The 24386-nt window shown below is 40.2% G+C and overlaps 1 protein-coding gene across 4 annotated transcripts in view; it reads right to left on the reverse strand.

Moving 5' to 3' along the window:
* Window positions 1-3953: 3953 nt before the first annotated feature.
* The window catches only part of pik3r3b (phosphoinositide-3-kinase, regulatory subunit 3b (gamma)), a 755907-nt gene continuing 735474 nt past the window's right edge, over window positions 3954-24386 (reverse strand). For all 4 annotated transcript variants that reach the window (XM_072510843.1, XM_072510844.1, XM_072510846.1 and 1 more), the window contains 7 exons: window positions 19385-19565; window positions 18422-18547; window positions 16664-16806; window positions 15161-15337; window positions 14972-15046; window positions 12562-12732; window positions 3954-10260 (listed from right to left, as the gene is read on the reverse strand). In XM_072510843.1, coding sequence (XP_072366944.1) covers window positions 10062-10260; window positions 12562-12732; window positions 14972-15046; window positions 15161-15337; window positions 16664-16806; window positions 18422-18547; window positions 19385-19565 — 1072 coding nt within the window. In that variant the 3' untranslated portion in view covers window positions 3954-10061. The remainder of the gene's footprint in view (window positions 10261-12561; window positions 12733-14971; window positions 15047-15160; window positions 15338-16663; window positions 16807-18421; window positions 18548-19384; window positions 19566-24386) is intronic.

A 24386-nucleotide genomic window follows, 5' to 3' on the forward strand; every position in this document is an offset into this window, starting at 1 on the left:
CCTCCCCCGCCTGCATGCTGAAGAGACTGTCTGTGAAGCACAAGACTGTTTCAACTTTCCACCAAACCTCTCACTGTTTTCTGCCGGGTCCGGTGATCAGAAGACATACCGTTCCAGGGGTAAACTACTCCTCTAACATTCACCTACGCCTGTTCATAAAGATTCCACCCGGATCTGGGTAAAAAGAGCCCTTTTCTGTGACTTTGAACAGGAACAGCCCTTTATGTGACCAATCACTCCATGGCCACAAGCGGAAGTCCGGGGGACGCAGAAATAATGGTTCAGGTGTATAAATTACGTAAAGGACAAAGAGGTTAGATAGATACAAGGTTGTTCTTTTTCCAGAGAATAGCAGACGTACGCAACAGGTTGTGGGCTTACGTGGGGAAAGTTCTGTACATCTTCAAGAGAGCTGAACTGGTTTCTGATGGCTCACAGTAGGTATCAATTCATGCATGTCAAGGTCAACATGGGTCTTTTTTGACTACTTTGTTACTTAATGAAATTTCTCTTGAGTGTTGGTTTTTGAACCTTTTTCACTGGTTTCCGAGTCTACATAACACCTAGCACCTGGACCTAATCTTTTGACCTTACTGTATGGGCTAGGATACATACATCAGTTGGTATTTTCCTGTTTTGACATTTTTCCATGGTTATATGGCTGAGTACTAGAAAAAGCAGCATTTCCAGCTATCTTTCGTGACTTGTTTATCCCAGCATCAATTATATTTAATTAGCTAGCTCGGCTGAAGTTCATAACCAGAGAGCTTTGTGATCAGAGTGCTGATTGTGGACAATTACAGTAAACTTTTGATAGCTTAGCTTTACACTGACCTTCACATCACTTAAAATAATGCCTCAGTTGTGTATACTTCAGAAGATGGCAAAGATCTTTCTGCAAAGATATCGCTCATTTGCATCCAATCCAAACCAGAAGTTTTTTTTAAAAAGGAAGACTTGCACTTTTCGTGACTACTAGGTATCTCAAAGCACTTCACAGTGAACAAAGTACTTCTGAAGTGTAGTCACTATTGTAATGTAGGAAATGGAGGAGCTAGAATCATGACAGCACAGGTCATTTTGGCCCATCAATTCACCTTGTACCAACTCCCCTGCCATTACCTAGTGGCACTGCAAACCTTTCCTTTTCAAATAATAATTTGCACAAAGCAAATTCCCACAAACAACAAATGATGATGACCAGATAATTGTGTGCAAAATATTAAATGAGGGCTATATATATTGGTCAGGACTCTGGGGATAGCTGTTTTGCCAAATTGATGCTGTGAAATCTTTTCTGCTCACCTGAGGAGCCTCGGTTTAACATCCCACCTGAATGGCGCATTTCCAATGATGTAGTACGCCTTCAGAGCTACACTGGAATGTCAGTCTTGATATTTTTCCCCCACTCATCCTGAAGTGGTATTTAAATCCAGGGCCTTACGGTTCAAAGGCAGGAATGCTACCCCGAGCCACAGCTCAAAAAGCCAAGAACATTTCCCCAAGGGCCTCTTGTATAGTTGTTACAACAGCATGTCAAACATGCATTTACAATATAACACTTACAAACTTTTGAAAAGTTGGCAATGACAGTTCATCAGACAATCCATAAGAAGCCATTCCTCAAATGAGACAAGCATGTTATAGTCCTTCAGACGCTCTGGAAACAAAGGGTACTCAAGCCCCATGCTGAGATGATTCCATTTCTCAACCATAGAAATTAGCACAGTGGCCTAAACAGCTGGCTAGTAATGCAGAATAAGGCCAGCAGCAGGGGTCCAATTCCTGTACCAGCCTTCCCGAACAGGTGCCGGAATGTGACTATAAGCATACAATAATTCATTGAAGCCTACTTGTGACAATAAGCAATTATTATTCCTATTAGAGAAATATATGTCAACCATTTGGCTTTGAAGCCAATTTGGCAATCACATAGCAGTTTCTCAATTAAGTCAAATTACGGAAATGCCATAATTGCCAACAACTTGGGTTCATAGAACACCTTTAATGTGGGAAGACATTTCAAGGCACAAAGACATAATCAAAGAAACTGGATACTGAATTAAAATTGAAGACATTAGAAAAGGTGATCTGGAGTTTGGCCAAGGGACTAGGTTTTAGACAAGGTCTGAAAGGTGGGTGACAATAAAACCGAAGGATGAAAATTTAAGGGGGCTTGTTGCCAATGCAAATCAGTGAAGCAGTGCATTTAAGTTGTCACAGGAAAGAATATAGGTTTTTGATGAGCCCAGCTTATAGGAGGGGGCAAGAATGAGAAGCTGGTCAAGAGCAACACTGCACTTTAATCATATGCTATGTGGTCGATTGAAGATGACAAAACTGAATCAGTGATTGCTAATCCCCGAATGCTAACTTACCATGATGCATCTTTTATCTAATAAATCTCCAGTTGCAAAGAGCAGAATGGTTCGTTATGTTCAAATTCTAACTCAATCACAAGTCTAAATGCTTCAATGCATGCTGTGCTTACAGACAATATTTGCTGCACAAGTAAAATAAGCCTGTGTAAATGAATCACCCCCATCATCAATGCAGTGCTCTGGGCATCTGCTGTGCACTCCAATCACTCTTATAAAAAGTGATTACAGTTCATATCATTGCATTATTCCTTGCCAACTGCAGGATTGCACTCCATCGGTCATCTCTGCCCTTAAGAGAGGTTGGCCATCAATACCACAAAGTGTTGTCATGCTGGAAAGTACGCAGAGATCCCAGATATTACAGGAACACATTAGGATTTGCTTTGCACCAGAAAAGCCCTCCGGCCAATCCAGGCAAGTATTTTCTTGGCAGTAGGCAATCTAGCTCAGAAAATATAGACACGACAGACTCAGAAAGTGCGTGTTTTTAAAAAAAATGTATGATGAACTGGCTTTTGTGTCACATCATTGCATAGTTTTTATGTATATCTAAAAAATAAAATTAAACATATACGAATGCACACACACTATTGTGATTCTATGCACTTTTAGACTTTGTTAAAAGTTCCAACAGTCACTTGACCTACTGGCTGAAATTCTCTGGTCGGTACAATTCACTTTACTCGCCGGCAGCACACCCTCGCCAGAGGGTTTCCCAGCAGCGTGGGGTGGTTACAATGGGAAATCCCATTAAACTGTGAGAGTATAGAAACCCTCCACTAACGAACAGTGTGCTGCCGAGAAACCCGCGGCTGGCAGACCGGAGAATTCCGCCCACAGATACAAATAGCAGCTTTAAAGCTCCAGATCATTTGCAATCTACCAGTGGAAGTCTGAAATTTTTCCACTGTTAATAGCACATAAGAACGGTTTGCATTTATATGGCCCTTATGATGTTAGGGTATTCCAAAGCTTTCTGATTTCTAGCATTCCTTATATGTCATTGATACACAGTCCAGGTCTCACTGTAGTACAGAAGCTTGCTACCAATTGTTCAAAAAGATGACAACTTGTCCATCAAGCTGCCTCACGCTTAAGAGTCTAAATGTCTTGATGAGACAGGGTAGTAACAGAGAAGGAAAGGAAGGAAGCAAATTCTGTACTCCGGATCCTACAACCTTAAACCATGCGTCTCCCATCAATGAGATAAAAGGATCTTTTCTACAATTGATGTAAACATAGCATTCTACAATGCACCACTAGGTACATGGAATACGTGCAAATACTAATTTGAAATAGATTCAAACATGAATTCTCCATTCTGGAAAATATTTAAAGGCTAAAAAATGCATTATGAGGTGATGAGATCACAACTATAGAAAGACAGATTTGGGAAATTGTATGTCATATGTCTGATAACCAACAACACTGAATTGCATCAAATCAAACCCTTCAAACCAGATTACCCGAGATTTTGCTCGGTGCAGGTTCTATAGGAGCATCCTTGAATCTTTCTTCTAACATGGTACAGGATATCAGGAACATAATCAGCTGTGCAAAAGGAGAAAGCAATAGGTGGTACTGGTTTTATTTTTTTGAAAAGTTAAACCCTTCACAATGATTCTGAACAAAATACATTTTTATTCTGCAAGATAGATGAATATGAAGTTATAGCAACTTGACAAAAAAGGAAAAAAAATCACAAAAATTCTGAAGACAGTAGCAGTTACTGTGTGAAAAGTGAAACACAGAGTCAATGCTTATAACGCAGAAAATCCCATACATGCTGTGACCAGTTATTGGTGTCACAAAAGACTCAGCTGCAGACTAGGAACAGAGATTTGTACAACTGATACAACCTAGTGTAGTATACAGTTATCTGTCCTAGTGTAGTATACAGTTATCTGTAAAGTATAAAATACCAGGACTGGGAGCAGATGCTATTCTATTAGTTGTAATGCACGGTGACCTTTTCTTGTAAGCTACATAAGTTCATATTAAACTACACCATTTACAGACAGAACAAAGCTGAATTACACAGATACAATAGTCAACATACTCAAGTTACATGCTGGGTTTTTGTCTGAAAAGTGCATGAATTTTTCTTTAAAAAGAACGAAGGACAGAATGTGCAAGAGAGGAGAGAGAGAGAGAGAGAGAGAGAGAGAGAGAGAGAGAGAGAGAGAGAGAGAGAGAGAGAGAAAAGAGAACCCAAGAGAGCAAGAATCCAACAGAAGAAGAGACAAAGTGAGAGCTTGAGGTAAAACGGGAGAGCAACAGACCGAGTACGACAAAGAGAAAGGAGAATGCACAAAAAATGTCTTTTTTGACCCCACTGCCTGGAACAAATGTGTAAAGCCTTCTGTCCTGCAGAGAACCAAAACAATCCAATTCATAATAAAAATTTAAAATGATCAAAGAATATAATCATTCAAATAAAGCAAGTATCATCAGGATAGAACTTTGTTTTTAAAAGTGTTTATAAAAAGAACTTGAAAGCACTTTGCTGCATCTAGCTGTTCTTAAAATAAAAATGTGCAATACTGACTAAAAAGGCATTAAAAAAATAATCTGGGAACACTTCAAATTAACATTGGTGACTATGGCATTGAAACTGCTGTGTTGCTCAAAAAGAGTTTCTACTAAGGCTGGGAATTCTTTGACATCAACTTATTATAAATAATGTGCTTTCTCCATAAGTTGGAAAAACAAATACTAGTTACCGGAGGATGGTGCTGCAGTAAGATATGCAAATTTAATTCCTGCTCCCCTCGCCTTCTAAAAAACAAATCTAGAATCGGTGTTCAGGGTCCCAACAGCTCAAAGTGCAACTGAATTAAATTTGGACAATCTCAATTTATTGAACATAAATGCTACATTCAACACTATTTTCAAATTCAATGACAAATTTCCAACTTGGAAAAGCTGCAGTGGATTGAAATCAGATATTATTCCACTGTTGGCATGTAAAAATATTGTTGTACAGTAGCATAGGGCTTCAAATTTATAACCAATTTGGGAAGCTTGATGTAATCACCATGAAGGCAAGGGAAATATTGCTGCCACTTGGGTAGAGTTTAGCATTTTCAATATTAATTTAAAATTGTTTAGTATCACTTTTCTCTTCTGGATAAGGAAAATCTACTGACTCTAACCAATCTCAGTCCTCTACACTCCTTAATTTTATCAGGCCCTGCGATATGCTTTGAAATCATATGCACAACCAACCAGTTGAATGCCACAAATAAGCAATTTTGACGAGTGGAACAAGTCATACATGGTATTTTTAAAAAACTCAGCGCATCATTTAGCCATGTAGGACTGTTTGTCCCATTTTTCTCCCCAATTAAGTTTTGTGCTTAAGAGGACAAATATCAATAGAGAATAAAGACCATTTTCCATTGCTGTCACACTATCGGCATCAAGTCGTCTCTCGTGAAGGTTTAAAAGGCAGGTGCAGAGTAAAGGTCCTTTCGCTCGGCTTTACTACTCCTTTGTCATCGCTCGGCCTTACTACTCCTTTGTCATCAACTTCCTATGTTATCAGTCTGAAATTTTAATTCATTTCATTTCTAATACCAAAACCATCTTTCAGACCCAAGTCACTAATCAAATTAATGCCAGTTAGTGGACAATTTTATATTGTAGTCCTGTCATTTTACTTGTGGTCTTTGCACAGAAGAGTGCTAATCTAATAGTATGCACCTGATTTAAACTGAGATCCCAGAAGTGAAAGGGTGAACGATTGCTACATAACCTACTGTTCCTCTTACTTTCATCCCCTTTGACTTTAATTAAAGATTTTTTTATGTTCAGTGAATGTTGTTAGTTCCTGAAAATTCACAAAGAAAATATACCTTTTTTAAAAACAGCATTGAGAAGCTCAGTCTGTGGATGAAGGGACATGGTTCTTCTGGCCATAACTCTACAAACAATGCCACAAATTGAACAATTCTCCCAGATGATTCTGGAAAAGCTAAACTCAAGGTAAATTCAGTCGCATTCAAATAAAGTTCATTGTTTCAAGGAATTGAATGCACTTCATGAACCATATTTTCTGTAGTGATGAATATCCTTGGATGTTTCCAGTAGAATAACAATTCTAAAGGAAAGGTTTGATATTACTTTGTACTGTTCCACTCCCAAAACACACCCCACACCCTCACATCAGTAATTACTAGGAGAAATTTCATCAAGCTAGAAGTTTAATCCAGCCACGACTGAAACACTAGGACATTCCAGTTCTTAAAAATTTCATTACAAGCTTCATTTATAAAATAGATTCAAGATGTCTTAGATTCTTCCTGCACTAGGTTGTCAAGCGTGACACTTCTCTTTGTTCAAAAGGAAACATCAGAATGCAACCTGGAATGAGATGCGGTGCTGAGAAGCACTCCATTTTACATTCCCTCCTTCTCACCCTCTCAAACCACAAAAAAGTGCTGCGAATTCATGAAAGATATTGACCTATCCTTCTCTTTCAAACAATATACTTAAGGTCATATTATGCAGGGGTGGGGAAGTAAAAAAAATGAGAAAAGGGCACGCAGGAATAAAAGAGTAATTACCAACTCCAAAAATATAGATCAAAAGATGAGATATTCAAGCCCTCCGACTAAGATTGCCTCACACTTTAATTGTTGGTTACTATGCCTGAACAATAGAATTTACTTAAATAATAAATCAAAATATTGTGCGTATACACACATGAATCTGCAATGAATTTAATTATCACCGCACAAAACAAAATTCTGCCAACTGGAATTTTTAAAACTCTAGACATTGCCTCCATCCCCATTTCTTCATTATATGTTTGCTTTCAATCTTCCTCTCTATCTTTAGCTGCAAGGGCATGATGGTCTGGAGAATAACATATGCATAATCAGACTCCAAGTGCAGTTAATGAGGAGCAGGATTGTTCTTCCTGGTGATTTCACTTCCTCCCCCAAATCATCCAATGGGAGTACTCCACCACCATGTAGTGCTTCATATACAGAAATCTTAGTAATACAAGTGATGGTGGATCAACAAGGTGGGGGGGGGGGGAGAAGAGAAAAGAGAAGGGCTAAAACCACAAGATGGCATCCTCGTCATTACCACAAAGAATCAATATTCCTACAACTTCCCAAAAAGCGTTCATTTTGCACAATGCTTCATTTTAAACATTTCCTTAAACTTTGACCAAATTACCCAGCCTTAGTATTTTTTTTTTTTTTTTTATATAAAAACAAGGCTCTCTCAGGAGTGGGTAAAGTATAAACTACCTATCAAACAAAAGCCAACTCCTAAAAATTAGCAGAAATGCTTAAAGGTTCATCAGAATGCTTTGTAGTGCTTCCAATATTTGCAGTTCAATCCTTCTCAGAACCCACACCACCCATCCCTCCCCCCAATGACCCAATTCCTGTGAATGCAGCAAACATACAACGTTCAACTCCATTCCAGGGTCTGCTTCACTTTACCATTACAAAAAAAAACATTCAATAACAGGAATAGAATTGCTCAAGTAGGGAGAAAAGGGCTTTTAGTAAGTGGGCCACAGTTGCACCCGCACCATTAATACATGCTGGGTAAGCACCAGCTTGTGCACAGTGAAGAATTAAAAAGTGGTTTCCATTTTGGCCATGGTCTGCAATTGAGCAGAGACCCTCACAAAATAAAATGGCAAATTTGCATCGAACTCCAGCTGCCCTCAAGGTCTAGGGGTGCATTTGCTTCCGCCAAGTTCACTGCTAACATATAGCGCACCAGCTGTCTGTGATAATATTAAAGCCGCTAAATATTTTTTTAAAAATCAATTGCGCCTGGATGGTGCAAAAAAACCCAACTAGTTACCATGTTCTGCAAATTCCTAATTGCTTGGGAACAGATTTGAAGTGCACAGAATATACTCTAGCCCTCTTAAAATGTAAGGCCTAATTTTCACATGAATTACATTTTTCAGAGAGGTCATTATTTTTTACCTCTATGGAATAAAAAAAAGGGCATGAAAACGTCAACATCTGCACTGGTGCAAAAATAGAACAATGGTTCTGGGAGCAGGAAAAGAGACGAGGGCCATGTTCTGCTCTACTGCAGAAAACAGAAGTAACTGGTGCGAGACCTTGTAGGCTTTTGGCAAAGGAAAAAAAGACAATCATTTTGTACATTTGTGAATATTACGGATGGCCTGTTAACATTCCAGATCTGAAAAAAGTATTTGAAACAAAATCAGATTCAAAAAAGTGAGACAAGTACAGCAAAAACTAGCTGCCATCTTATTACTTTTTTCACAAAAATCTGTAGATTTCTTTTTTGAATTGCACTAAATGCCCAATGCATCATGGGATGCTCATTTCCAGGACAAGCCAAGTTCTCAAACCGCGACACACCTGGGAACATGCTCAATGGATTTAGAACGTCGTCTCTTACACCATTTAAAATAAAGCTGTTCACCAAACCTTCAAATATCTCTCCCTACTTCCAAACAAAAAGCGGAGTACAGCAAAAGTCACATTGAACAGACTGAATTCTAGAAGTGTGAAGGATTAACTAATTGAATTTGTGTTTCCACAGAAATAGTCATCGCCATCAATTCAACTCTCTCATCCCAATTTCCCCATTAAGGTACAGGGACTTTCTTTGCCATCCAGGAGAATTACAAACTGCGCTCTCCTTTCAGCAAACAAATGAAACAAGATTATTTTGTTTGTTCCCCCCCCCCCCCCCACATTACCTAATTCCAAGCAGCTTTAACGTACTCGCATCTTTGCAACCATGTTTTGATGCTCACCTTCTGGGTTTAAATATGACTTCGCAAAGTAAGATCGCAAAAATTTTAGATGTTAATAACATTATGCATTCATGTTTTCTTTAAAAAAACACTAACATTTTGGTGTAAATATGCACGGCTGCAGACATCCGACAGAACATCAAGTGCTAAAACCAACATCAAAAGATTCCCTGGTCTTTTCATTTTGGTTAATTTTGTGAAGAGCTCTAGAGTCACAGAAGCCATAAAATGTTCTTTATTTGTATTTCTTTTTTTTTTTTTTAATTTGTACTCCAGTACATTGAAAATGACCCTTTGTGCAACTTTTTTTTTTTCAAATTTTGCCAGTTTTAAACTTTTTTTTTGTCAGAAGCTCTCCTGAATGCCTTTGGTCTTCTTTCACAGAGTTCAGTGTCCTCCAGCAAGTGAAAGAAATCAGATAATCTGTTCAAGTCTAGTTCAAGAAGAATACGTCGACTAAACTAAAAATGCAAAGAGGTCTTCTTCATACACTGGGTGCTCGTCAGAATTGCGCTAGATGTCGTTGAGATCTGAAGTTAAGACTAACAAAGTTCTCACAGGCAGTTCCATGAAAAAGAACATCTGAAAGTTGGAGATTTTTAAACTCTCACGATGAACAGCCTAGAGCCATCAGCACCAGACTGTTTGGACTTAAGTTTCAGCTCCACACGAATGACACCAAAACAAAAACCAAAAAATAAGATACATTTCCAGTTTTCTTTTGTGTTTCTCTGTGACTGAAATAAAAGCAAAAAAACAGAAAGTCACAGTTGGAGTTTAGGTAGCACCAGGTCACCTGAACTCTTGAGTACGCCACTGTCCTGTTCATATTCTGTACTCACTGTGCAAAAACAGCCAAGTACAATGCCCTCAGTGTTCTGTAATCTGTCATTGCCGACTCAAAACATTCATCTGCGCAGAGAGGGCATCTGGCTGTAGACGGGGTGGGCCAGTCTCACATTCAGAGAGTCATTGTGCTGGACCAGTGAAGTTTGTTGGTAATGCAGCACGAGGTCTTTAAGAGTGCTGTACAAGTTGTAAGGTTCGGCAAATCCATAACCCCTTGGCGTGCTGTAAATCACGCAGTGCTTCACTTCTCCATCAGCGCTGCAAGGAGAGATGCAAGCAATTTTTAGCAATAGACAAAATCCTATGACAGCACATATTAGGCAAGCAGCTTGTTTTGATTCAAGGTCAACAAGCGAGTTACCGCAACGGTTGAAATGCAACATTTCAGGCTTTTTGAAAATATGTAACTGTAGATATAACAAGCAAATTTAGTAACCGGGTATCTGAAATATTGTACTTGGGTAAACATTTCTTGTAATCATAGGTGAAGGAAACTCCATGGTGCACAAATTATATTCTTTCTTCACCATTTGTCATTGCCCCCCAGCTTTACTAGATTCGCTCTAACCCATGTTCCTTATTCCCATGGGAACAGATGATTCAATCAGAGGGCCAACCCTACTCCATACCTAGAAAACGCTCAGTGCAGACAATGGACAGATTACACCAGCTTTCTCTTGCTCACGTAACTACCAGGACAAAGTCAGATTCCCTTCCGAATATTTAAAAACTTGGGCCATACCACTTCTTTACTTTTAATAAGACCAGATTTAGCTTTAGTGTGGGTTAAATCAAGTGCTTGATAACTTGGAATTATTTTTGTTGTCTGAAACCACAAGGACAGTGACTAATACTGCACACAAAAGAAAGAATCATCTCACTTACACTTTAAAGCATTACCTTGACTTCCCATGAACATATTTAGTGTAGATTTTCTTCCAACTGCTTCCAACACTGACACACAAGAATTTGATCATGTTTTACACCAACAAGCTTCCGCCCTCCCAAATTGTTTTTAAAAAAATTTATAGAAATCCAAATCAAAATGTACTATTTCTTAGGAAACTAATGCTTCATCATTATTTGTCTGTACTTTGAATATTTAGCAAAGCTGATTTCAATTATTAAAAGGATTTAGATACCATTTAAATCCAGCTGTTTTCACTATGTCTCCTTCATGTGGTGGCTTATTTTGGACAGCCTCCGAATTAAGAAAAAAATCTCCCTTAAGCTTATGCCCATTTGGTGTGTTGGCAACTATAAATAGAAGTTTATCCCTGCAGCTGGTCAAAGTGCCACCAAGGTCTCCCCTCCCAGAAGAAAGACTGCTTTAATTCTTTGAGGCAGTGAGAATTTGGATTTTTACTGTAGTTTATTGTGAATGCAGCAGAAAGGCATTCTTTTTCAACACAATCATCCCTTCTGAAGCATATCGAACTGTTCAGCCTGTCCCACAGAGTACTGGTCATGTGCCAGGCCTTGCAGACAAAGAGCCTTCAATGTATCCCTTGGTACCAGTTATGAAGTGCTAGCTTCCCATAGGATGAGCTCTGCCCTTGGTCTGGCCCCAAGCTGTGGAAATTGGATGAGTGAAAATAAAATTAGAAAAAATGCCTGGCTAAGGGAAAGGGGACTTTGAGGAACAACCGATAATAGGAACTCACATTAATATATCTAAGATGCCTGCCTTGCACAAGCTTTGTATTTACCTCACTTAGAAAAGGAAAATGCTAATGTTAGGATCTGCCTCCAGCATATTCTTCACATTCCCCACCTAATGCTAATTAATACCCGGATCAATGAATGGCTCATACCTTGTTTTATGGTGTTTCCTACCAAACTGGATAGTTTATTCAGGTCTCATTGTGTTGTATTCACTGACCAATTCCATTTTGAGTGGGAACTCTGCTCCCTCTCCTCACCCAACGATTTATGCCTAACCCTACATTGCATTGCACTAGCCAACATCTTACACTAGCCAACTTAGAATGACAATGAATTTGTGTAATGTAAAGATTATTGACAAGGGAATAGAGGGGAAACTGGAATTAAAAGGACCCCAAAAAGGATATCATAAAAGGTGCTTTAAAGGGACTGACCACACTGCATCTGCTGTAATGCAAAATTTCCATTAATTTCTTCTTTTAAAAATAAATTTAGAATATCCAATTCATTTTTTCCAATTAAGGGGCAATTTAGCATGGTCAATCCACCTACCCTGCACATCTGTGTGTGTGGGGGCGAAACCCACGCAAACACGAATGTGCAAACTCCACACGGACAGTGACCCAGAGCCGGGATCGAACCTGGGACCTCAGCGCTGTGAGGCAGCAGTGCTAACCACTGTGCCACGTGTTGCCCCAATTTACTTTTGTAAATACCCAATGGGGTAGGGGGTGGTCCTGATAAATTCCTACATTCCTTCAAACACAATTGCAACTTCTACACATGGCAACGAAGACTAATGATAGAAAAAAATATTGACTCAACAGGGCATCAACAATGGGATTTTCTTGAGTCAAAAATGTGCCTTCTTTAAAACAAAAACATGATACTTACACCACAGAGCAGGCATAGCAGCCCTTTTTACTGCTTTCCCTGATTAGGAAGGCACCATCTGATTTTCCTCGAAGCAAATCTTCAGCTTGTGTTCGATTAATAGCGCCTACAAACCAGGTCTTCTCGTCGTAGTGAGGAAGGTTTTCATCTTCTTCAGTAATGAAATATGTGCTGAGGTGAAATTGTTTATAACAAGTTAGTCTATTGAGCCTTGTACTGTGCTCTCACAAAGAGCGATATGAAGAATATTTGCCAACTTGCTCCAGGATTAACTGGTTATTTACATTAAATAGCGATAGCAATATCTATACCACTGCATCAGCTTAATGTGTCTAGAAATTAAACCTTCTCAGTGACATCATCCAAATGCAGCGTTCATTTTCATACATATGCTGGCAACATCCAGCTCTCCTCACCACGTCTCTCAATTCCTCCAGTCACTAAATTATCTGATTGTTTAATGTGAGATTAAGTCAGTCTGCTTGCAACCTTGGTGCATAATTGATCCCGAGGTGAACTTCGGACCTCATATTCATGCCATCACTAAAGTAGCCTATTTCCCTATCCAGAAGACTGCATGACTTTTCCCCCATCTCCGCTTATCTGCTGCTGAAAATCTCATTAATGACCTCTAGATATGACTATCCCGTCATGTCTAGACCACCCTGGCTGGTCTCTCACGTTCTCTCCTCCTTAAACTAGAGGTCACCCCAAACTCTGCTGTCCTTTTGTACTTGCGGAAAGTCCAATTTGCTGTCCTTTTGTACTTGCAGAAAGTCCCATTTCTTTGTCACCCCTGTGCTCACTGACCTACACTGGCTCCTGGCCAAGCAGCATCTGGACTTAAAGAAATCTCATCATAGTTTTCAAGTCCCTCGATGGCCTTGCCCCTCCCTACCTCCAACCTCCTCCAGTTCCATCACCCCCCTGGAATATCTTCGCTCCTCTAATTGTGACCTCTTGTGCACCCCCAATTTTAACTGCTCCACCATTGGTGCCCATGCCTTCAGGTGCCCAGGCCGCAAGTTCCAGAATTACCTCCCTGCACCTCGCCATCTCATTTTCCTTCCTTAAGATGCACCTTAAAATCCATCTCTTCGACCAAGCTTTTGGTCATATGACCTAATATCTCCTTATGCGGCTTGGCATCATAGCTTGCTGTATAATTCATAAGAGTAGATTAATCAAGGCAATTACAAATTAGTGTTAAATGTCCTTTGTAGCACCAATCAACTTAGCATAATCGCACACAAAATCAAGAACTGAACTGGCTGTCCCCAAAACTGAGTCAAAGCCCATGCAAATAGGTGACCCTGATTATGAAGCCTACATTTAGTTCTACCACTGAGAAACTGAACAATTGGAAAGATATCAGCTTACTTGCCCTCAAGTGCTAAACCTGACTATGGTCCTGTCTATTCAAATCAATATGTTGACATTCCCATTAAGTGCTCTGGAAGGGGCCCAATCGGTCATAATTGGACACTAACAATGACTACATAATTAATGGTCTGCCATTAACTATCATGAGCACATTCAGTAACAGTTCTTTACCGTGCTTTGTAAATGTAATCTGAAGAAGCTGCACCAACTCTTTGAACCTATTTTTGGACTCCTGAAAACTGGATACAAGCTCCTAGATTTATTAGTTTCTTACAGGAAAAGATAGTTAAAATGACCCTTCCCAAAAACAAATAGCAAGATAAAAACAGAATTCTGTAAATCTAAAATTAAAAAGTGCCGGAACAGCTGTGATGTTCGGATTAAACATTTCTGATAAATCTTTAACTTTTCTCCGGATATTACCACACCAAATTTGACTTGCTTCTATTCCCCATCACATTCACACAAGTCTACCTGATCAAATTATAAAAAACTAAATCTGATCCTATTAGACTCATCTTACATTCATCAGAATGCTGAATTTCTTTTCAAGAAAGTAAAACCATTTTTTTTTTAAAGCTGCAGATAAAATATCTCATTCTAGTCTGAAGTCCTTTCCCTGTTTCATGATCATGATCACAATCCTGGTAGTTTTTGTAACTACCAAAGAACAAAAATACAATCAAACAATGAGGATGATTTTTTTTTTTTTAAGATAAAGCTCCGACCATGGTCATGTGCAACACACAATGGATACCTCCAGAAATAAACTCCAGAGCTGAGCAGCAATTCCTTACTCCAGATCAAAATTTAAAGTGTATTTGTGGCAAAACCCTTCCTATCTCCACCAAGGGTGGTCCACCTGCACAGATTTTCCACTATATCTAAATTTGGGCAAACCGAAAGACAGAAGGTTTTCAACATTTTCTAAGATCTTAAGTCTGAGACCAACCATGTAACTGGTACAGCTTCAGGTAAAAGAAAAGGTATTTTTCAGCAACGTATTCACAAGGACAATTATACTCACTCATCTGCATTTTCATTCTTGATTCCAAGCCAGTCATTTATTCGCTTTTGGCGCACCCCTTTGTGATTGAGCCACCTGCAAAATGGAGGGGGAAAATCATAAATTCGGATTGTTAAATGCCGACATTCAACCATACTTTGCCCCGCAGAAAAGTAAATCCAATATAATTTACTTTTGATTTCTACTTACACCAGATATTGATCCCTGATCTTACGCAGTTGAATTAGGTCAGGCTTGATGCTGTTCATTTTCTTATCAATTTCCCGGTTATCAGACGCTTGCTTCTTCAGATCCTGCTCCAGACGCATCTTACTGTCGTGTATCTCCCCAAGACGAGACTTGAGTTTTTCATAGTTCATCATTATCCTGCCATACAAGTAAAATGTTTTCAAATACTGGCAGCTAATGCATTGCTGCATGTTGTGTGGATGGCATAAACTGTTTACACTTACACACTGAAAATGAGTATGTTAATTATTTGCTCTATTTCTCCTTCCTATATTCATAGTTGCTCACTTCCAATATACCTTATAACGGACATGCAAATAATCAGGCTTTCCCCTTTGTGTACCAGTAGAAATCTGATTAGCTAGCTGGTTTGCAGAAGTATACTTTATGAAAATTAAAATCACCCCATTTATCTAACGACTCAATTAAGCAAAATCTATCCATATATTGATTTGAATACATTATGGAGAAAATCCATTCTAAAGTAATACATCAACCATATTCTTATTCATTAACATTTATGATTATAACACCATAAGCAGATGACACCAAATTTGGGGCATAGTTAATACTGAGGACGACTGCTGCAAAGTACAAGACACCAACAAACTGGAAGAATGGAAGTGGAAAAGGCAAATTAGTTTTAATACCAGTGAGAGGTGATCCTTATTCCTCCTACCAAAATGTAAGTTTTCCTACGCTTTGGAAAATAAGAATTGGAACAAATAATTATCTTGGGGGTCACAATCAAGGTTTAGAAAACCATAAAATTGCAAACAAAGCACTGGGACTCATTTCTGGAGGAACAGAATTTTTTTAAATGTTATAATTTTTTACATATTTAAAATTCCTGTGCTCAGTTGTCTCAGTATTACAAAAAGGATACAGACACACTGATGAAAGTTCAAAATAGATTACCAAGGCGATAGCAGAATTAAGAGGGTACAACCATCAGGTACGATAGAACAAGCTGGGGATCTATTCTAGAGAGAAAAAAACTGAGGGGTGGCTAGATAAAGATCTTCTAAGATTATGAAAGGGGTTGATAAGGTACATGTGATGATGTTTCTATTTGTGGGGAAGCCCTCAACCATAACTATGAGATAGATACTAATAAATCCAATAAAGAGTTCAGCAGAAACCTCTTTACCCAGACTTGCTACCACAGAGCCAATGCATAACATGCATGCAATTAAGGGGAACAAGATAAGTACGCAAGGGAGAAAGTAATAGAAGGATATACTGAGAAGATGAAGTAAGGTGGGAGAAAGCAAGTGTGAAGCATATACACAGGATGGATCAGTTGGGCCAAATGGCTTCTTTCAATGTGGAAAGCTTCAAATGAACGTCCCTATTAGGAGTAACATTCTGTTTTAGGTTCAAGTGAGAGGAAACTTTTTTTTATTCAGCAGGCAACTCCATATACTGAAGATTTGGGGACAAAAATATTTTAATCAATAGTACCGTTCAATTTCCTTCTCATTCCCTTCCCTGCGAAATCTCTCAATATATTCTTTGCTGTAACGTTCTTGAGTGTGACACTGCTCTTCAAATATTTTTATTGTTTCATTAAAGGCTTCAATTGCAGTTCTCTTCATTTGTATTTCCTGTTAAGAGACAATTGGTTTTACCATCAAGTTCAATTTCAAAAACAGTTTAGTTTGGACCAATATTCAATATTTTTTTACTGTAATATGCACATGGAATTTCGCTGTATTCTATTGTGAACTACAGTCTAGGATCACTAAATGTCAGAAATGGATGTGATTTTTATGAATGTCTTTTGGTACTGAAAGGTGGCCCTGGAGTACACTCAAATATATTGCAAAATTCAATTCTGCAACTCTTTCTCAAAAGTGCATTTTATTTTAAATTTGATTTAGACAGTCTCAGCACTTCTGTACAGGCTATTACCTCCATAGTAATGCTGCGGAGATGGAGGTTAACATGTCCTGGAACCAAGTAGCTCACCCACCCATACTAGCCAGTAATGGGTCATTGATCTGCCCCTTCTCCAAATATCATTCAAAAGTTTAGGTTACACATTATGGCAAGGAGAAAGGGAATTTATTTGGGAAATTTTAGCACTGTGAAATTTAAGTCTCCGATTGAACCAGATGCTGATTTCACAGTAACGTTATCCTTTGGCAGTGGCTTAGATAATGGGCACAGGGAGTTGCAAATGCCGATAGCCTAATTTCTAGGGTTTATATAAAGCTATACATATTCTACCACTTGGCAAAGATGTACAGTAGTGTAATTGTTTTAGGACAACCTTGATACACGAACCAGGTTGGATATTAATTCAGAAATTAACAAACCACTTTGAAGAAGCTTCTGCCCTACATTCAAATTATTGTCCAAGCCTACTGCTGACATCAACACAGCCACAGATTTATATAACAGGAGCTAACTGTTCCTTAAAAGGGCAGTGGGATTTCTGGAGCAGTATGATATAATCAAAAAGATTGAGGATGCTGGTAGCAACTTTTGCTAAAATGAGAATCACAAGATTAAGGAAACAGCATTCAAAAATTACTTTTCTAAAAATGCACTGTGGCAGAAACATTTCTGCAAAGTATGCAATTGGAGAGAACTTGGCCTTAGCATACCTGACTTCAAACAAACCAGGTGATGCACCATTTACACCATTGTTAACAAAATAGCTAAAACCATTGCTAACATAAAACAGAATACATTAAAAGTAGTGATGGTTTGAAATCAGTCCCAAAGTACTGGAGTTTTTGAGGAGCAAAAAAGATGGTGATGTACAGATCGTACGGTCCCAATAAACATTTGAAAATTGTGGCAAATTCACTGCTAGCTTTCAGTGTAAATACTAGCTTTCAGTGTAAATACTATCAGTCATCTGTGACTACATTGCCATTACCAACATGCAGGATCCAAAGCTAAATGAAACCATCGCCCAAGTTTCAACAAAATCAAAAAGGAATGGAATGTGTAAAGACCATTTAAGTCAACACCTTTACATCTACTGCTGTGTGCAACTTACCCCATTGTGCACGTCACATCATGTCTTAGAAAGAAAGGAGCTGCAAGAAATAACTTATTCCCATTCTCGCATCTCAACTATCCAGCCCTTGCTTTTTAACAAATTTCCTCCCTTGCCCCAGCAACACTGTTACAAGCCATTTGAGCTCCAGTGATTGGAATAAATTACTGCTGGGTACACATTACTCTCAGTACTTGTACTTGGCATACCTGTGAAGTCCGTGTGTATTCTTCATAAAGCCGGTCATATTCTTTACTCTTATCCTGATATTGGTTATGGTATTCCTGCAGTTTTTTGCCAACAGCGTCAATATTGTCTTCTTTCACCACCTGATCCTGTTTAACAAAGTGAGCAGCACAGGATATAATACCTATATTCTCATCATCAAGATTTGCTTTATTATGACGACAGACACAGCTAAATATTAGGTGTACAACTGAAAGTAACTGAATACAATTTCCAAGAAAAAAACCCAGAACTTCTTTATTCCCGGAACAATCATTTTCATTTCACCTAGCAGCTAATTGTAATAAACAAACACTGTGAAACCAGTATATCGAATACTTCATCTAATACGTGGAGATTTCCCTGCGTGAGACACAATACAATCTACCTACATAGCGATTTCAGCACCAAACTAATAATCAAAGTTCATGCCTGCATTAAAACCATGGCAAAACACAGAATACTTGAGGCATCTGGCCCATTCACAATTAATTACAAATGTCCTAAAAAGAAACTTGGTTTGGTATGGCACATTAATCTGTCACATTTATTTATTTTTAAAAATAAATTTAGAGTACCCAATTCTTTTTTTTCTAATTAAGGAGCAATTTAGCATGGCCAATCCACCTACCCTGCACATCTTTGGGTTGTGGGTGTGAGACCCACGCAGACACGGGGAGAATGCGCAAATTCCACATGGACAGTCACCCGGGTCCGGGATCGACTCGGGTCCTCAGCACCGTGAAGCTGCATTGCTAACCACTGCGCCATCGTGCCACCTAATCGGTCACATTTATTATGCGTTGACCACATCTATTTTTAATGGATAGTCAGTTCTCTTACAGTAACCACACCTCTTTTAGAGCTCCCTTCAATATGGCACCCAAAAACCACATTATTAGAGAGATTCAGTTATCAAATCCAGGAAATCTAACAGCTCTTCTTACCTGCTGGAACTTGGAGACTGGATACATTAATTTCACATCCAGCTTTGGGTTGTACTGTGCAAGGGACTCATGCCTGTAATGGTTAATGAGTTCCACCACCGAGTTAAAAGTGAGTGGGTCAGAGAAGCCATACTTTCCATCTCGATGGTATATTTTTATTAGCTTGTTATTGCCTCCTTTCCTGTAGAAGGACAAATATAAAGGCTGTGGTCAGTTGAGCAGCTTAACATAAGAATATGTCAAAAGAATGCAATTCGACTTACAGAGAGAGGCACTGATGTGGCTAGTTTTTTTAAAATACTGCATTAAGGTAACCAATAGTCACAAACTGAACTTTAGCTGAATAGCTCTAGTGGCAGAGTCCTGCGGGTTGGGTGGTGAGAAGAGAGAGAGGACAGCAGCATGAAAAGTCCTGAGGTCTTATTTAGAAGTAAAGGGCAGTTTTCCTGGTGTCTCGGCTGATATTTCTCTCAGTTAATATTGCAAAAACAGGCATTGCAGTTTTGGGGATTTTGTACTGGGATTTGGAATTGGCTGCATGCTTCCTATGACAAAATCAGCATTGGCTGAAAAATGCTTCGGGACTTCTGGGGAGAGGTGCTATATAAATGCAAATCTTTGTTGTATTAATAGCAGTCCTTTCGTGCAAACCTCCTTAATGATCAGTTCACAATCTCAGAACATATTCCTAGTGAAGGTACTCTATCATATCGGAGTACTACATTGAGGAGGAGAGAGAGCAACTTGCAATATTAGCTGTGTCACAAGAAATGTGGGACAAAGAGTGTGAAATTTTCAAACTTTTTTATTTTTAAAATCACGATGACCGCAGAGAAGCATTTGAAGTGCCTTTGCAGAAAATAAGGAAATTGTTTATGGCAATTCACTTTTCGCCCCAGGTCAGAATGTCAGCCAATGTAGGATGATGTGGTCTCTACTTCATCCCAAGTGCACTGAATTCTAGTACCATGTAATTGGCTCCCCTGACCCAATGTGACATTTTCATTTCCTAGAATGATGTTACCAAGTAAGACCATCAACTGATGCCAGTTTGGGCCTTCATGATTTGGCTTCACTTGGTGAATCAGAGAGGTGGTGTTCATTCCATCATTCAAAAAACAGGAAAATAGTCAGGTGGGAAATAAGGGGCGGAGAATGGCAGAAAGGGAGAGAGAGAAAATAAACTCTCAAGAATGCACCAGGAATCAAGACTAGCTGTTACAAAGAAAGAAAAAAGACCAAAGTAAAGGCTCTGTATCTAAATGCATGTAGCATTCATAACAAAGAACAAATTGATAGCATACATGGAAGTAAATAAATACAATCTGATAGCCGTCGTGGAGACCCGGCTGCAGGAAGACGAGGACTGGTGCTGAATATTGAGGAATATATGACATTCAAGACGAATAGGAATCTAGGTAATGGTGGAGGGGGAGCACTGTTGATCAAAGATGGCATTGGTGCTGTCCAGGGTTGGGAGACTATGAGGTAGGTAACGGTGTTGGAGATAATGGCTTGATGTTCGGTGGTCTGGTCATGGTCCTGGGGGAGGTAGGAGGAAGTATCTGAGAGTTGGTGCTCAGCCTCCAAGAGGTAGAGGTCAGTACACCAGACGGCAACAGCACCCCCTTTGTCAGCAGGTTTGATAACAAAGTCGGGGTTAGACCTGACAGAGTGAAGAGCAGAAAGTTCAGAAGGAGAGAGAGGTTAGAATGGGTGAGGGGGGCAGGGGCAGAAAAATTAAGACAGCCAATGTCCCTTCGACAGTTCTCAATGAAAGGATAGAGGGCAGGTAATTGAAGATGGTTGAAGAAGGATCATTGATTACCTCATTCATATGGGGAGGGAAGGTGGCCAGAGTGAGAAAGGTGCTGCTACAGAGGGGAAGGCAGGCAGAGGGTTTGGGTCTCCCGAACCTGTTGTACTACTACTGGGTGGCGAATGTGGAGAAGGTACGGAGCTGGTTCAGAGGGGTTGATTCTCAGTGGGTCAGAATGGAGGAGTGTTTGTGCAGGGGGTCGGGGCTGAAGGCACTAGCAACAACGCCGCTCCAGATAGCTCCGGGGAAATACTCAGGGAGTCCGGTAATAATAGATTCATTGAAAATCTGGAGGCAGTTTCGCCAACACTTTGGGTTGGGGGTAGAGTCATGGGAAATGCCGATTCGGGGGAACCACAGATTTGAGCCAGGGAGGTGGGATGGAAGTTTTCGGAAATGGGAAGAGAGGGGGATTAAGGCACTAAAAGATTTGTTTCTTCGGGGTCAGTTTGCAGGATTGAGGGAGCTGGAAGCGAAGTATGGGCTAGAGCAGGGAGAAGGGTTTAGGTACATGCAGGTTCGGGATTTTGCCAGGAAGGAGATACAGAGGTTCCCAGAGGAACCGGCCTCCACATTGCTCGAGGAGGTGCTGACAACAAGGGGACTGGAAAAGGGGGCAGTATCAGTGGTGTACTATTTTGGAAGAGGATAAGGCATCACTGGAAGGGATCAAAGCAAAGTGGGAGGAAGAGCTGGGAGAGGTTATAAAGGAGGGCGTCTGCTGTGAGGTGCTCCGGAGAGTGAATGCCTCCACCTCATGTGCGAGGTTGGGGCTGATACAGCTGAAGGTGGTATTTAGAGCGCACCTCACGAGGGAGAGGATGAGCTGATTTTTTGAAGGAATAGAGGATGTGTGTGAGCGTTGCGGAGGGGTTGGGGGGGGGGGGGGGCGCTAATCACGTTCATATGTTTTGGTCCTGTCCAAAGCTCGGGGAGTACTGGAAGGTAGTGTTTAGGATAGTTTCCAAGGTGGTGCGTGTGAAACTGGACCCGGGTCCCCAGAGGCCACATTCGGGGTGTCGGATCAGCCAGGGTTGGAAACGGGTGAGGAGGCAGATATCATAGCCTTCGCCTCGTTGATCGCCCGAAGGCGGATCCTGCTGGGATGGAGAGCAGCCTCTCCACCCAGTGCCCTGGCGTGGCGGGGGGACCTGTTGGAATACTTGACCCTTGAGAAGGTTAAGTTCGAACTGAAGGGAAGCTTGGAGGGGTTCCACAAGTCATGGGCACTTTCAAGAACTGGATAACATCGAACATTAGTTTGGGGGGGGTGGCGGCTGTGTATATTAAGGGTGACTATGGGTAATTCCCAATTCCTTTTTGTCATTTGTTTATGTAAACATGCGGGCTGATGTTTGGGGGTTGGTGGGAGGATGGGATTGTTGTTATTGTTATGGGGATTGACATATCTTGCTGATTTTTGTTTATTGTTGATGGGTGTAAATGCGGGAGAAAATGTGGAACTGAACGCAAATAGATCATCCATGATCTTATTGAATGGCGGAGAAGGCTCGAGGGGCCGAATGGCCTATTTTTGCTCCTATTCCATGTATGACCATAAGTGGTTTAAACAGCATTTTAAACTTTTTTTAAAAATATAAATTTAGAGTACCCAATTCACTTTTTCCAATTAAGGGGCAATTTAGCATAGCCAATCCACCTAACTCTGCATATCTTTGAGATGTGAGGGCGAAACCCACGCAAACACAGGGAGAATGTTCAAACTCCACACGGACAGTGACCCAGAGACGGGATCGAACGTGGGACCTCGGCACCGTGAGACTGCAGTGCTACCTTTGCGCCACCGTGCTGCCCTTGCAATTTAAACTTGATACATCCGAGTACCCAATGGTATTTTACTTAATACAAATTTCTAATGGAAACCCAACCACCCTGACAACAGTAATGTTTTGGGAAAAGAAAATTCTAAATCCTTTCCCAACAAAAAGGGTGTGCTTTTGTGCTGCAATAAATAGTTTCCAACAAGGCTTCTCCAATTATGTCCATTCTAAACTAAGCTCAGATTATGGTAAACACAAATGATTGACAGTAAATGTTGATTCCCATTAAATTCAAGCTTTTCACAAAGGCCAACAGTCTATGGCACTTATTTATTCTTCACCAAGTTGTATCATTATTCAAAAATATTCCTTTTATGTTCTTACGTTGGTCTCCTTTATTTTCTTTAGAATCGTAGAATTGCTACAGCGCAGGAGGCCATTTGGCCCATAGAGTCTGCACCAACCCTCTGAAAGAGCAGCCTACCTATGCCCACTCTCCTCATAACCCCAACCCCACCCCACCAAACATGCACATTTTGTTTTGAACACTAAGGGGCAATTTGGGACTGTGGGAGGTAGCCAGAGGTAACCTATGCAAACACGGGAGAATGTGCAAACTCCACACAGTCACCCAAGGCCAGAGGTCCCTGGGCACTGTGAGGCAGCAGTGCTAACCACTGTGCCATCCTCTACAGGTTGCACACTGCAAGAGAGAAAACTACCAACTGTTGTTTTAGGAAAAATCATGATTGAATGGAGTGGCTAGCACCGAATTGTCAAGCAGTAATTCAAGTGAAGTATAGCTTGATAACCCCCAGAATTAGATTCTCATATTGCCTCAAAATGGCAATTAGTTATGCTCAATAGTTTCTCGTGATAAGAGTCCGTAGGGACAAGTCCAGGTTCGGTACCACTTGTGTGTCTCCTAGTAGCCAGCAATAGATTGCTACTGGCAGAGTTTTGGAACAGGTCGCCACCCTATCCTCTCAGTTGGGCACTCATGGCCTGGATAGTTGATATAATGGGGTAGAAGTCAACATGCGGTGGAGGTCAACAGGAATAAAACAAAATTAGATCCCAAACCTTTGCTATACATGGTCTTTGGGGTTTTGAATAATTAATCATGGGTCTCTATATCAATGTGCTAGGCATGTTAAACTTGAATGTTGAAAGATTCCTTGGATTGCCTGCTCCATGGTGGAGAGGCTCAAACGTTCCGTTGATCCGGAGAACAATGCCGTTGGAAGTCTTCAACTCTTGGCAGGGTCATCCATGACGTCAAGGTCAGAGGGAAAGGACCAGACAAGACACAAACAAAAATTAAGTCCTCAGCGGTGAATCAGGCAGAGGATACTCATATGGTATCAATGGCTGTGACGGTGGATGAAAGCTGCAGTAGTAT

The sequence above is a fragment of the Scyliorhinus torazame genome, chromosome 7 (genome assembly GCF_047496885.1).
Source record: "Scyliorhinus torazame isolate Kashiwa2021f chromosome 7, sScyTor2.1, whole genome shotgun sequence".
Lineage (NCBI taxonomy): Eukaryota > Metazoa > Chordata > Chondrichthyes > Carcharhiniformes > Scyliorhinidae > Scyliorhinus > Scyliorhinus torazame.